Source organism: Podarcis melisellensis (genome assembly GCF_964234715.1).
Source record: "Podarcis melisellensis genome assembly, chromosome: 10".
Taxonomy (NCBI): Eukaryota; Metazoa; Chordata; class Lepidosauria; order Squamata; family Lacertidae; genus Podarcis; species Podarcis melisellensis.
In genome coordinates, this window is record NC_138542.1 from 41403793 (window position 1) to 41419582 (window position 15790).

Genomic DNA, 15790 nt, shown 5'->3' on the forward strand with positions numbered 1-15790 from the left:
GCTGGTACTATGTACCCTTGAGTACCCCCTGGAAAAAATGCACTTGTCTCCTCTCATTCCTCAGAATGAATTAAATTCATTGTGACTTGCTCTAACTGAAGTTTATATAGTAATAATAATAATAATTTATTATTTATACCCCGCCCATCTGGCTGAGTTTCCCCAGCCACTCTGGGCGGCTCCCAATCAGTGTTAAAAACAGTACCGCATTACATATTAAAAACTTCCCTGAACAGGGCTGCCTTAAGATGTTTTCTGAATGTCAGGTAATTCTTTATCTCTTTGACATCTGATGGGAGGGCGTTCCACAGGGCGGGCGCCACTACCGAGAAGGCCCTCTGTCTGGTTCCCTGTAGCCTCACTTCTCGCAATGACGGAACCGCCAGAAGGCCCTCGGCACTGGATCTCAGTGTCCGGGCTGAACGATGGGGGTGGAGACGCTCCTTCAGGTATACAGGACCGAGGCCGTTTAGGGCTTTAAAGGTCAGCACCAACACTTTGAATCGTGCTCGGAAACGTACTGGGAGCCAGTGCAGATCTCTCAGAACCGGTGTTATGTGGTCCCGGCGGCCACTCCCAGTCACCAGTCTAGCTGCCGCATTCTGGATTAATTGCAGTTTCCGGGTCACCTTCAAAGGTAGCCCCACGTAGAGCGCGTTGCAGTAGTCCAAGCGTGAGATAACTAGAGCATGCACCACTCTGGCGAGACAGTCCGCGGGGAGGTAGGGTCTTAGCCTGCGTACCAGGTGGAGCTGGTAGACAGCTGCCCTGGACACAGAGTTAACCTGCGCCTCCATGGACAGCTGTGAGTCCAAAATGACTCCCAGGCTGCGCACCTGGTCCTTCAGGGGCACAGTTACCCCATTCAGGACCAGGGAATCCTCCACACCTGCCCGCCTCCTGTCCCCCAAAAACAGTACTTCTGTCTTGTCAGGATTCAACCTCAATCTGTTAGCCGCCATCCAACCTCCAACCGCCTCCAGGCACTCACACAGGACCTTCACCGCCTTCACTGGTTCTGATTTAAAGGAGAGGTAGAGCTGGGTGTCATCTGCATACTGATGAACACCCAGTCCAAACCCCCTGATGATCTCTCCCAGCGGCTTCATATAGATATTAAAAAGCATGGGGGAGAGGACAGAACCCTGAGGCACCCCACAAGTGAGAGCCCAGGGGTCTGAACACTCACCCCCCACCACCACTTTCTGGACACGGCCCAGGAGGAAGGAGCGGAACCACTGTATGACAGTGCCCCCAGCTCCCAGCCCCTCTAGACGGTCCAGAAGGATGTTATGGTCGATGGTGTCAAAGGCCGCTGAGAGATCCAGCAGAACTAGGAAACAGCTCTCACCTTTGTCCCTAGCCCGCCGGAGATCATCAACCAGCGCGACCAAGGCAGTTTCAGTCCCATGGTGAGGCCTGAATCCTGATTGGAAGGGATCCAAATGGTCCGTTTCCTCCAGGCGTGCTTGGAGTTGTTCAGCAACCACCCGCTCAATCACCTTGCCCAAGAATGGCAGATTTGAGACTGGGCGATAGTTGGCCAAATTGGCCGGGTCTAAAGATGTTTTTTTAAGAAGCGGTTTAATGACCGCCTCTTTCAGCAGGTCTGGGAAGGCTCCCTCACAGAGGGAGGATTTCAGCTTAATTCTATTAAGATTTTTTGGTTTATTCCATGTTTGTGCTTTCTCTTTTGCAGATCCCATTTGACATCACTTTACCATCAATAAAGAATTTAAGGAAATTATTTGAGCCAGCTAATGGGTGTGTGATAATTGCAGGAAATGTCTTCAACTGGATAGTGTCTTTGCTCGCTTGAGTAAACACTGGGGAGTAACTTTGTCATTCATTCAACCTATGTAGAGTTGACAGTTTATAGAGTAATATGCTGTCATACTGAAGCCAGTTGTAAATTCCCTATTCCATGAGATAAAGAATTGGTCTCTATTCTTCTCTGGAATCGATAAAATATTTGAGGCAGTTGTAATAAACATACATTTGGTGTTGTTCTTTTTGACTTCTAAGTAGTAGTTATCTATGTTCAGATTTAATTTACTATGTAAACTTTTTGGTTTAAAATATTTTAAAATTTACACTCCACTAACTGATTTATGTTTCATTTTTGTTGTTCTTCTAATAGAAAATTAAGATTTTTTTTTGCTTCTGTATTTTTCCAGACTTTATATCCTTTCCATAGTTGGAACAGTTAGTATTCCTTCTCTTAAAGCTACCTAGTAAGTTAAATGTAGGTTTTTACATTTGTCTTAACTGCTTAGAAGTGATATTATTGAACCAGAAATGATTTTCTTACATGAGCTTCTGGGATTTGAAGACATTTTTTCAGTGAATGTCCGCCTTTCAGTAGAGGTTGTTGCTTTTCAAATTTTGCAGGCTTCCATGATGAACAGTAGTTGGTTGTTATTCATGAATGTTCGAGCGATATAATGCAAGCTTTTTATTGTGCTATGTCCGAGCTGTACTCTGTAATTCAGTAGTACATCCAACTATCAATTAAAGTCTAAACTAACCAACATGCTAGTCCTAAATGCTTTACTTACTTTCAAATACCATTGTAGTTCCATTGTAGGTATTGCTAATGTTTAAAAATACTGAATACAAAGATATTAAAAATTATTTTAAAATCATGCTTGTATTTTAGCTTGTCACTTTTGATAGTATTTATTTTGCAAGTTAGAAATGTGTAAATGGTCTCCACAGTCCTTTCTCTTGGCATGCAGGCTTGCTGGAGTAGGGAACTTTCCCCCAAAGCACTAAATTTCCTCATGTGAAAGTGATCAGGAGATGCATGCTTGAAGTGGGCAAGGCGAAAACACACTCCCTCCCATTCATATACACTCACAGCTCTCTCTCTCTAAACACACACACACACACACACACACACACACACACACACAGACTTTCCCCCTTTCTCACCTTGTCTTCCTGTGCATAGGGAGGTAATAAAGTTAATTGGTGACATAGGAAGAATCCTGCTCCTTCATGGCCAACTCGCTGCAGAATAAGACATGTGAGGGTGTGTGACCTTGTGGGGAGCATGGCTTAAGGAGAGTACCTGGAGCTGGGTTAAGAAGTTTAGTAGGCCAGATAAAGTCCATGGACTGGAGTTTCCCATCCTTACTGAAGTTACTGCAGCAGTGGCTGCATAGGGAAGAAAATGACATATCCAGCCCATATACACTCAGCACAGCTGTTTGGGAGGGTGGTAAGAATGTATAAGGACTCCCTCAATTCTAAATCTCCTTTTCTCATAATACATACTAGAACCTTCATCCAGTGAAGCTGAATATTGGAAGATTCAGAATAGATGAATAGATAGTGAACTATCAACCCAAATACCTAAGACAAGTAGCAAGCGGCTTAGTTCTCTCTCTCTTTAGTTAAAAGATGAATGAAATTCCCTCATCCTTTTTCTGGTGCTCTCCAAGAATACCTCCAGCAAAAGGAAAGAAAAGCAGTGCATATTTGGTTCAAAGATAAAAAGCACAGCAGAATAAAGACCCACTCCCCTTTTTGAGAAGGATTTTCCAATAGATCTTTATGTATCATAAGCAAAAAGCACAAGCTCATTTTTAAAGCACTTTGAAGTTCTGCTTGAGGCATAGTAGGCATCTTAATTAAAATGAGTAACACAGTTTGAAAACCAGATTAAAGGATATATTAGTAATTAAATTAAAATCTGTTTTAGAATCACTGTCTTTGCACAACAATCTGCATGGTACCTGTCATGGCAATTAAAATAAACATTTAATATGACACTTGCCACATTTTTAAATAGCTTATGCTTTTAAGATATTTCTAATAAAGTAAGAATTTTCAACACCTCTTAACACAGCTGAAAAATAGTAAGGATGAGATTTTGATACTGCTGTAACTATAGCAACTGAAGCAAACATCACAGCAAACATCTGAGATTAAGAATTTGTTTCAAGTTCTAGAAGGATACACTGAAAAAATTACTACTCTAAGGAAGTTGGAGAAAAGCAAGTTCTTATGCAACAATTCAATAAAATAAATTGTATGTCTGAAACTAGATTTTCAAAATATCTTTTCATGTTTTATTAATTATAATTCATGATTTGTTAAATTTCATGTCTGATGAATTTTTCAGATTGAATTTGAGAAATATCTTATAAATTAGGGCTGCAGAAAATAATTGACAAGCTCAGTTGGAAATCACAAAGTGAGTCAATTCATGTCTAGATGCAGATGCACAAATGACCTGCCAGAGAAGTGGCCTCCAGGCATCCAGTATACCTTTCCCCCAATTCCTCTGCCACCAATATTTTTTTTCTTTTTAGTTTATGAGGAACTCCATCATCACAGCTAAATTCATATGCCGCCCACCCAGCTCACATATATACTTTGGCCTAGGCGAAGGGAGAAATACAAGCTGCAGGGGAATTCCTAAGCCAGCCTATGCAAAATGACATGGCCAAGCTGGGGCCCAGTGGGTCAGTGCATCTGGCTGTTAACCAGAAGGTTGGTGTTTTGAGCCCACCCAGGGACAGCTGTGGGCAGGATTGCTGCATTGCAGTAGATTGGACCCAATAACCCTTGGGGTCCCTTCCAACTCTACAATTCTATGATTAAGAAACAATACAGGGCCACTGAAGACCATTGGCAATGCAACAGAACTGTCCTTCCCCACCCCAACTCCAACTTGTGAACAGAGATTGGGGATTTGGAAGGTTGCCAGGATAATTGGGTGTGAGGTGACAGGAAAATAGTGTCTTTAGCAAGGTGTGCTGGGAAGAAGCAGGGAGAATAAAGAGAGAGAGATCCCTCTCCTCTTGGGCAGGCTGGCCAAAGATAGGCTGGGAAAGATGCCTTCAACTTCAGTGCTGTAGGCTTGACCATGTGGGAACAAATCTATCAAAGGCTGCAACCATATACTAACTTACCTAAGGGTAAGATCTGTTGAACTCCATGTGACTTACAAGGATGGCACAGTAAAATTCCTAGTTCCAGGTGGCTTAGGACAAGGATCAGCACAACATCCATTCACACATTACAAAACATAAGGTTAATCTGTTTTTCAGCAGATGTAGTTTAGGATTCTGCAGCAAATTCTTACACCTAAATAGAAGTCATTGTAAAGGAGGATGGAGAAAAAACCCCTGCTCTGGATCCCACCTAGTCCAGCATTCTCTTCTCAGTGACCACACAGATGCCTTTGAGAAGTTCAGAAGGAGGACCTGAATGCAACAGCAGCCCTCTAGTTACCTGCGATTCCTTGCAACTGGTATTCAGGAGGGTACTGGCTCGTAGCTATGAATAGCTCAATTCTTCATGAATTTGCCTTATCTTTTCATGTGATCCAACTTGGCGTCCATCACTATGCTCAATCATTTTTGCTGCACATATATAAATCACATTTGATTCCCCCCCTTTCAGGCACCATTATTTTTGAGAAAAATTAATATGCTGCATCGTGCCATATTACGGGAATAAATAATCCAGCCTTGTTGTTTTTTAAAGCCTTGTCAAAATAAAGTAAAAAAACACCATTCATAGCCAAGTACAAACACCTTTGACTGTTCCATAAGCTTTCAAGAAAGTTCTTGACTGAGTTTGAGAACATTCCCGGGCCCTGACAACAAAGCACCGGACGCGCAATGCAAATTCAGTTAACTCTCATCATCATGATGGATCTTTTCACCGACATGAAACGATTATAAAGTGTTAATATCATCTGGCATGAACTTTTGGCATTCTCCTGTCAACGCGTCAGAAGAGCGCAGCCCAGCTGCTTTCCACGAAGTCTCCAGGGAGCAGCCCAGGCCGAACCTCCCTCCTGGTCACACAACGCCGCTTTTCAAACCAGCGGGACGAAACGACGACAACAAACATACTCCGCCGCGTGACCTCACCAACTTCGTTGGCCGACGGTTCGGTTTGAATGGAAGCCCCGCCCACTTCTTCCTCTCTCCCCTCCCTCCTCTCCCCTTCAACCAGGGAACGCGAAGGCGGCTCCTTCTCTCTTTTGTCCTCCCTCGGCTGCCGTAAACGAAATTCGCTGACCGGCGGGAGGGGGGGGTAGTGAGCCCAGTCCCGCGGTGAATGTTGGGACGGGCCGCTAAGTTGTAAGGAGCGCGGAAGCTGCGCTTTTAGCGGCCCCGTTTTGCCTCACGAGATAAAGAAACCGAAAGCGGCGGCTTGCTGCTTCGAAAGTTTGGGGCTCTTCTGCCCAGCGACCGGGGAAATGAGTCGCATGGGGTAGAAAGAAGACTTAACGCGGGGCGTCCCGGCCAAGCGGGGAGGTGAGGAAGGGGAGGCGGGGGGGGGGTCTGTTATTGTGGGGTTTTGGGGGGAGGGGAGGTCCCTGGCGGGTTACCTGACAGCTGGCGGAGTTCTCCCTCTGGTTCTCGGCGGCGATTTGACACCTGTTGGGACACAGAGGCCCCTGATTGGCTGGGATTGGGCGCTTGTTTTGCCTTGAGGGGTTTAGGGACCCTTCGTCCTTTGGACTGGTTGACCCACCTGGAACAGCTTTATACGCCCTCAGTGAGAGGTGAGAGCCACCGGGTGGGGGTGTCTCGGCCCTCCTCCTCCTCCCCCTCCTCTTCTCCTTTGCCCCAGGTTGCTCCCCTTGGAACTACAGTGGTACCCCGGGTTACATACGCTTCAGGTTACATACGCTTCAGGTTGCAGACTCCGCTAACCCAGAAATAGTACCTCGGATTAAGAACTTTGCTTCAGGATAAGAACAGAAATCGTGCTCTGATGGCGCGGCGGCAGCAGGAGGCCCCATTAGCTAAAGTGGTGCTTCAGGTTAAGAACAGTTTCAGGTTAAGTACGGAACGAATTAAGTACTTAACCTGAGGTACCACTGTAACCAGAAGCGGCTCTTGAACTGCCACAGTGTCTCTTACAAATCCGGTGTAGACTGCCCGTCTCAGGGCGGTTCACAGGATGAAATCACAATATAAAACCACAAAGTACACAATCAAAATAGTTTAAACAACAACCCCATAACCTCCCCAACACATTTTTAAAGGGCATAGGATATCAATCAAATTGTTTCTTAGCATAAGAAAAAGCTCTGGTGGATCAGGCCCAAGACCTGTCTACTTCAGCATCTTGCTGTCACAGTGGCGGTCCAGATGCTTATGGGAAGCCTGAAAGCAGGGCCTGAGTGCAACTGCACTCTCCCCTCCAGCTTATGGCAAATGAATAAACTAGGTTACTGCCACTGAATGCTTGACCCTGAGTGAGCAACTTGCTAGGCAGGCAGGTTGGAAGCAGGTTCATTGCGGCTTCTCCCCCATCAGCAGCATAAGTGTTGCTCCATCCAACTTTTTTGTCACACAAAAATCACATTTGTGAATGGAGGGGCATTTGTAGTCTCATATTGAATGTGGATACCCACACCCACACACCAGTTTCACTTTATCTGTTAACTGGTGGTGAGTAGCAATTCTATGGCAATTTCATAAATGCTCCTACCCCTATGTATAAACTCTAGGTCTTCAACTGGTGCCTTGGGACCCAGTATCACCTGATGTAAGGTGGATGTCAGCAGCAGTTTCATGCTTTTCAACTGAAGTTCTTATTCTTACTATATACTGGTTTTAGTAAATGTTCTGGTCCATGGGGTCACGAAGAGTCGGACACGACTAAATGACTAAACAACAACAAATGTTGGGTTGTTTTTACTATGTATTGATGCAATTCAAAAAGTTATTTCTAAGCTCCTTTGAATCTGTTTAATCAATACAAGGGGGTAGAAATTCTATAATAAGGGGTATGGGGAGCAGATAATTTCTGGATTTTCTTTCTGAACTTGTCTGCTGCCTTACAATTTAGTGGGACACGCATCAGAATTTAAATGTGATTTGCCAACATATTTTTTCCCAGGCTTTTCCTGAATAATTATTGTTGGAAATTGGCAATTCTTTGTTTTTGCTGAAACACAGATTTAACAGTCTGGAAATTAGATTAATACAGGAAAGATCCACATAAGATACCCTTCAGTATATATCCTGCAGTAGCTGTGCTACATTGGGCTGTGGCTTGTGACAGGTCTGTTTCTATAGTGGTATCCCAGCTGTGGAACTCTTCTATCATAAATGTAGCAGGGCACCTACATTTTTGAATAGAGTTCACTGCCAGATGAAGACATACCTCTTCATCAAGGCTTTTGGGTGCACTTGTTTTTGGTAACTGCCGCTGCTGCCCATTCTGGTATGGATTTTAGTTCTTCTTAATCTCTAATGTTGTGGTTTGTAGTTTTTTTTAATGTAAACCATCCAAGGTCATTGGTGGTAAAGAGGAGTATAGAAACTAAATAAATAAGGCAGCCAGAACTAGCATTGACCTTGGCTGTAGCTTTAAGGATGGTAATATTTAAGAGCTTGCTCTTCTCTTTTCTCCTCTCTCCCATTCCTTTTTCCTCACATGTTGTGTCTTTTTAGATTGTATTATTGAGGGCAGGGCCTGCCTTAGAACTGATTTTGTAAGCTGCTCTGTGCGTCTGTTTGCCTGAAAGGTGGGTATAAATGCTGTAAATAATAATAAATACTTGAGTAAATAAATCCTGGAATGTTCATAATTCAGAATGAATTCAGAATGCATCTCAACATTTGATTTTAATTGCTTTTGACTTTATATTTTGTCTCACATGGAACTTCAAAACAGGTGTTTATTTTCATAATCTGATCATTTTCAAACAATTAGCTGTGAACATAAGGCAGCACCAACAGGAAATGTCTGGGCTTCAAATGTTTTCCATAACTTATTGTGTTAACCTGCCCAGCTTTACACTTCTGCCAATTATAACAAAGAATATTTTGTCATTTAGAATAATTTTTAATAGGTATGACCAATCTCACCTGCATTTTCTTCTTTCTGCTTACAGGTGCAGCCATGCAGGAAAGCATCCGATTTGCTTCATCGGGAGATGATGATGTTAAAATATGGGACGCTTCATCCATAACTGTAGTGGAACAGTTCAGTCCCCATACTTCATCACACCCAGTTAGCTCTGTGTGCTGGGGCAGCAACAGTATCCTTTGCCACTTCATGAGGCACAACATCTAGAGCTATAGCACTCATTGTTTAGTGGCAATTTTTAGTTTTGTCTCTGGGGCCAGTGAGCTGTGCTTTAATACAAACAAACAAGCCACAGATACTTTTGCAGCGCTAATGAGATTTAATTGATATAATTAATGTCCTATAGTAGCAGCATCTACATGGATTTTGGACATCCACATTCATAAACTATCATCCATTAAATAGCATCTGTGCTGTAACAACTGAAAGAATATGAATAATAAGTCAGCTCTGTTCTTTAAAATTCCAAATACCCCTTGCCTCCGGAGAGAGTGAACAAGCATATGTGAGAACAAATGTGCTCAAGAGCAAAAGCTGAATTTATCAGAGTATGGATATGGAATGCATTTCAAAGGTGTATGTTCCATTTGAATATACTTGGTTTACTTCTTACAGACTGCCTTGGCAATTTGGTTCAATAACAGCTTAGTTTAAACCAGGAGTCAGCAAGGTTTATCTTGCCTGGGCCGGATTGGTCCCGCGGAGATCCCTCTGTGAACCGGATTGCGCGCATGCCTGTGTTTTTCTGTGTCTGCACAGACGTGATGTGCAGATGTGATTTTCGGTGCCGCGGAAGCGAGTCCCTGCGGCACACGGTGCCAGTTTAGTGCAGTGTGAGTGTGGGCGGGGGCGGCTCGGGGGCCAGTAAAATGACCTCCGCAGGCCGCTTCCTGCCCATGGGCCTTAGGTTGCTGACCCCTGGTTTAAACTATCTTCCTCCTTGTGATTTCAGTTGGATACAGGTGGCTATAAATACCTCCCCTTGTGTTCCTCTTCATGCCTCTCCTCCAGGACACAGAGGAGGAATGGTTATATATGTGTACATATTCTCGTTCTCAACCCCTAGAAGCAGCTGCCATTAGTGCTGCATTGTTTCTCTACTGTTCAAGGGAAAGACTGTGGTAGAACATGTGCTTTGTGTACAGAAGGTCCCAGGTTGAATTCCTGGAGGAGCATGCAGTGTCCTTACACAGTCTTTGTTCTTGAGGCAGTATGCATATTTGTTTCTTCTTTCCAGGAGGGATATAAGATGAGGAAATAAGCAGTGCCAGGGCTTTTTCTCCAGATATGCTAGATATGGCCATGCTCTGTAATATGAGGGCCCCACCGCAGCCCCAGAGTCGTCTGCGACTGCACTTAATGGTCAGAGGTCCTTTACCTTTTTATGTGCAAGTGAAGCTGCATATGTCCAGAGGCTCCCCCCTTATTTTAGTTGGATGATGTTCCATTTTTGCAAATGCAGTTCCTTATTGTGGTTTTATAGCATTCCAAGTATAGATGAGCATGTGTGGTGCTTCATTTATGGGCCAGAAGCTCTGGCATGTCATTGTGCCCATAGTGCTGTCCCACTGTTGCATGATCACAATGTGTATATGAGCCACCAGTATACAGGTATACAGTATACAAGCCACCAGTCCAAGCCACAGAATTTCCATATTGCCTCATTGCTTGAAACACTTTGGTGCTGGGATTATTTTTTGTATTTTTATCCACTCCCCCCCCCCCAGGAGCTTAAGGTGGTGTACGTTGTTCTCCACCTCCTTGTTTAATCCCCACAACAACCCTGTGAGGTGGGTTAGGATGAGACGCAGTGACTGGCTCAAGGTCACCCAGTGAGCTTCATGGCTGAGTGGGGATTTGAGGCTAAGTCTCCAGGTCATAGTCCAACGCTCTATAACCACTGCACCACACTGGCTGTCATGTCTTAACCCTAAGGAACTTTTATTTTCTTTTTCCAAGAACAGAGTGAGGAATCATTTCCCGCCTGGGCAGAGCCCCAGAGGAACTAGGACTGAAGTCTATGCATTAGCAGTTTACTTAATGCAGTATCATTTCATTGATTAGGCATTTGGCAGGAGATTGCAAAAAAGTACTGTTTTCTGGGTGGCTTATTGGATTGGTTATTTATGGTTCTGTTTGCTTTTTAGAAAATATATGCTATGCCTACAGTGTCATTTATATTTTATTTGACCTCTTTTATCCTCCAAACCGTTAGATTTCTTTAGATTGTGAGCCCTTTGGGAACAGAGCTATTAACATTTAGAAAATGCTGTAAGCCGTTCTGAACCCATTTACCAGATGAGGATATACATCTAATAGAAACAAAAGCTTAGTTCAGCTAAAAGTTACCCCAAATGATAAGAAATCAAGTGATTTCACTTGCATGTGTGAACCAGCCCTTAGTAATGGCGGTGTTTAGCTGTTCGTACAAAATGCCTGATTCCAGTAGTTCATTGTAGCTAAATGTCTTCTGCTTCCTAGGTAGGGATAGTGAGTTTTCATACCAGCTACTCCATTCTTTTCTGTATCATAGACATCTTTCTGACCATGCACATTTGATTGGGTGCATCTTAGAAGATGCTTGCTTGGATGTTTGATGGAGCCTTACCTGCCGTGTTTATCATTAGAATGATGTCAGGGGATAGTGCAGATGAGGCTATATACAGGCAAGCATAAGAATGGTTTGCTTGGATAATGCTTGGCTTTCTTATTCATTCACAACATGTTTCTGTTTGTAAGAAGGTAGGTTTTGGATGTTACAGTAAATTTAGCAGTGTAATTTCTACTGAAAAAGAATTTGGTCAAAAAATACCCTCTTGATTGTAATTTGGTGTAACTTATGTCAATACTGTACTTTAAAACTGTTGTAACTTGACCTGGGACCATAGTGAAAGGCATGTAAGAAAACGAATAATGATAACTGAAGTGTTAATTTTTCTAGGTCTTGAATTTTCCTTGAGTTGACAACTGTCATACAAAGGAAAATCTCCCAGAATAAATAGTATCATTGAGAAGGGACACTAGTACATACCATTTTTGATAAGTCTGTGTTCTGTGTCAGGGAGTCGTGTGCTTTTCCAGAGCTGTCACCCAATAACTTAGATCTTCTTGCTTCTCCCCCCGCCCTGCAGTGTGTAGGTGCCATTCAGCACAGCAGAAGCTGCTTTGAATTCATCTGTTCCTCTAATTGCTGAAGGCTTTAGTTACTTCGGGATGTCTGAGCCATTAAGTAGATCTTGTTGGCTGTTCAGGATCAACGGTACAGCAGCTTGTCATCCTGTGTTGAGTTAGACAAGCTTCAGCGCATGGAAAGCAATGTACTAATGTACTATGGCGCTAAGTAAGGAAATCTCCTTAGACGTTTTCTGTTTTGCTTAAAAGAGACAGCTAAATGTTAGAGATGAAAGTTACCTTGTACACACCTGAAGTAGTGGGCTGCAAAAGTTCCTAGGCATATAGGTTTTTCTTCTTTTCTAAAGGCCATGCCTTTCATTGAGAAGCCACTTGGACACATTGTTTGCGACAATTGTTTAAAATAAAGGATTGGTAATACCTGAAAATCTTAAGCAGTTTAACTGTTTATAATGTAATTTGTGTTGCTGCAGTATGGGGCAGGTGTAAGTAAAGGAACCCATATCACTTGTTTGTGGGCAAGGGAGTATTCTAAAGCACACCTGTATAGCTCAAGCAGATGATGGCTTGTAATAAACAGGGAAGCAACAACACCACAGCCCTGTACAGATTTCAGCTGGCAAGTTTTATAAGGAGGAATTCCATCCAGACTTCAACAGTGGCAGTCAGTGTAATACTGAAACTTAGGGGTATTTATCTGCTTTGGTTTTATTGTACTTGTATAGTATTTGTTTGAAGTGGGTGGATGTAAGTGAAGGGGGAGGTGTTAGAAAGAAACATTCTCTACATCAACAGGCTGCTGTTCAGGTTCTGGCTTAATGTCTTGATGTAATTTTGTGGAACATGTACTCAGTTCAGTGTTAATATCTTGGGCTGAAGATCTGGAGATATCAGATGCCCAATCTGTGGTTGGCAATTCCACTGCTTAGCATTCACACAGCTAACTTTAGAATGCATTGGATCACTACTTTTTGCAAACACATTTTTTTTAATCGCAAAAATACTAGCAGCAAATACTGCTTTGAAAAGGGGATAGAATTTGTGGGCAAGTAGAACAAACTGGACATGGAATAAGTTGCACTTCTCTGTTGGAGGAGTATTTTTAAAATTATAAACTTGTGTTAAATGGATGCAACATGGAGTTCATCTCTTGAAAGGACAAATCCTCTCAAAACTGGAATGTTTTCCCATTTCTGCTTTCTTTTCTTCATTAAACAAAACTGCATAGTATATAAAAACTAACAAAGACACTTGAATCAACATTTTTCTGTTTTGAATTTTATGCTAGCATATGTTGTTTAAGGGGCTTGGATTAATACTTTTCCCTTTTCAGCTAGTATATAAACTTTGTGCTATGTTCCATGACACCTGTTTCAGATAGTTTTCTGGTCACTGCTTCTGTTGCTGGTGATAAAATAGTGATTTCAAATGGTAAAGGTAAACCAGTTCCACTCTTTGAGCTAGCTGAAGGGGTAAGTAAAACAGACTTGTTTCTTTGGAGCCATAGAATGTGACTTTTTGCATGTTTACTTGGAAGCAAGTCCCATTGTGTTCAGTGAATAAGTGCACCTTTACCTTGGAGTAAACCCCATTGAACACAATGGGATTGACAGAATAGACACAGATAGGACTTACAGTTACTTCATCTATTCCCTCTTTCAAAATAACAGATTTTAAAAAAGGTAGTTATACATAAGTATATATCTGGAGCACAGGATGATCCTAAAAAAAATACTTCAAAAGGTCCCATTGTCTTAATGGAGAATGCTTCCAGTTGAAAAACAAGCCATATTGCCTACTGCCTCTGTAATTGACACTTGTGGAAGCCAAGGAGTTGTACCAAACGTGCATGACACAGTCCTCGGCCAGAGCATTTGTGCATGTAATTTGTATACAGTATTATAATGAGCTACTCAAATTTAAAATTGAGTAAAGTTGACATTCCTCTGTGTATGCTTCAATTTGGAATGCTAACCCCACAAGTGCAGTGTTAAAACTAATGTGGTTAAAAGGATGCTCAACTGTTGTTTTCTTCCATCTGACTTCCTGATTTCCAAAGTCTAACTGATTTTGGTACATGTCTTTTTACTCCTCTTGTAGGCTGCTGAGTGCATATGTTCATTGACCAAATTGCGGTGCAATTTTATAAGTGCACATTGCTAACTTGCAAGCGGGTCACATGTTGTCTGAACAAAATCTGGAAATTAATAAAAAGGGAAAATGGTATTTCAGGTATTCACTGGGGCTGGGCTGGAAACTGGGGAAAAATCGGAAGTAAGAGAATTTTATTTGCCATTCTAAAAAGAATATAGCTTGCTAACAACTTTGAGTGAGGACCACAGAGGCTGGCTTTGTTTGGATGCAACTCTAAAGCAGGGGTGACTAATCTGTGACTCTCCAGATGTTGTTGCACTCCCAATTCTCAGAAGCCTCAGCCATCATTGCCAATGGTGAGAGATGATGGAAGTTGTAATCTAGAGGACCACAAGACAGCACTCCTCCTGTTCTAAATTATGCTTTAGCGCACGCATAGGCAAACTCAGCCCTCCAGTTGTTTTGGAACTACAACTCCCATCATCCCTAGCTAACAGGACTAGTGGTCAGGGATGGTGGGAATTGTAGTCCCAAAACATCTGAAGGGTCAAGTTTGCCTATGCCTGCTTTAGCATTACATGGAGGAGCTGCAGTGAACATTAGCTCTTGAGTTCCCCCTTGGCTCTTTTCCAGCATGACGAAGAGGAGGATTTTTGTGTTTGATATTAATTTCCTTTTAACTTGTCTGCTGAAGCTAAACAAATCGTGGCTAATCTCACTTACAGTATGCTTAGTTGAAACAAACCAGCCTTGTAGCTTAGCGACAGTTTGTCTGGCTTTGGACATCATGGATAGTTGCAGTCAATCTAAAATGGAAGTGAAAGATACTAAATTCCACACAGCTGTACCAGAGAGGGATTACAAGAGGCTCACTGTACCTGTTTCTCATAAAGTTAAATCACTGTTTAGTGTTGTGTCTGAATAAGGTGATATGATGTGCATAAAATGTATTTGTATTGATTGGCTTTTGTTAGCTGTATTGCAGCCACTTTAATGAAACCCAGACATGCATTAATGAACATGGCTGGGAGTCTTGAGAGAGATCTTTTGATACATTGCTGAACATAAATTTCTGTTCTCGGCCCATTATTAACAGAACATTCCTGCCCTCTGGTTTGTGGTGACATAGGGCCTTAGACTGATAAAATGCTCTCTCTAAGCTTTAAATAAGCAGTCAACACTCTCACCAGTGTTCTTCAGATCATTATGTTAGTTGTGATCTTTTTTGTCACATGTACAATGATCTCAGTTTTATACAAAAGTTTTTAAAAGGTGCCTATATGCAAACCCGGGCTTTCAATCCGAGGAGCTTTGTATCAATGTGAAAAACTTGGAGGACAGTTTGAAATGTGCAGAGGAAAGAGTGAGTGAGTGATGCCTCAACAGTGTTAAGTTTAGTATTGGCTAGTCAATATATACTACCTCAGGCAAGCAACCTGCCGCTTCTTTGATTGGCCACACCAAATTCCCCATGCCCTGCCACCCCAAAGTAGCATACACTCTTAAATGAGCAAGCAGACAAGTAACTGCATATTAATTCTCATGATGCTTAAGTCCGTGTTCCAACATCTTGCCAATACTTGCTCACCCTTGGGGATAAAGAAAATCATAAAAGGAATATTGTAGAATCTGTTTTTTATGTATGTTAGCTTTTGGAGCATGCTGTTTGCAAATTACATGCAAGCTAAACATGGTGAATTCCTCTTTTCCA

At 42.4% G+C, this 15790-nt stretch overlaps 2 protein-coding genes and 1 long non-coding RNA gene across 5 annotated transcripts in view; 2 read left to right on the plus strand and 1 right to left on the minus strand.

Moving 5' to 3' along the window:
* The window catches only part of CFAP54 (cilia and flagella associated protein 54), a 116439-nt gene extending 113794 nt beyond the window's left edge, over positions 1-2645 (plus strand). For both annotated transcript variants that reach the window (XM_081928506.1, XM_081928507.1), the window contains one exon: positions 1700-2645. In XM_081928506.1, coding sequence (XP_081784632.1) covers positions 1700-1819 — 120 coding nt within the window. In that variant the 3' untranslated portion in view covers positions 1820-2645. The remainder of the gene's footprint in view (positions 1-1699) is intronic.
* LOC309379406 overlaps positions 1-15790 on the minus strand; it is a 356632-nt gene that overhangs the window by 91694 nt on the left and 249148 nt on the right. The window lies entirely within an intron of this gene.
* The window catches only part of NEDD1 (NEDD1 gamma-tubulin ring complex targeting factor), a 28231-nt gene continuing 18480 nt past the window's right edge, over positions 6040-15790 (plus strand). The window contains exons 1-4 of one of the 2 annotated variants that reach the window (XM_081928508.1): positions 6040-6281; positions 8436-8509; positions 8879-9025; positions 13363-13457. In XM_081928508.1, the coding sequence (XP_081784634.1) occupies positions 8887-9025; positions 13363-13457 (234 nt within the window). In that variant the 5' untranslated portion in view covers positions 6040-6281; positions 8436-8509; positions 8879-8886. The remainder of the gene's footprint in view (positions 6282-8435; positions 8510-8878; positions 9026-13362; positions 13458-15790) is intronic. The other variant, XM_081928509.1, reaches the window with a different exon arrangement.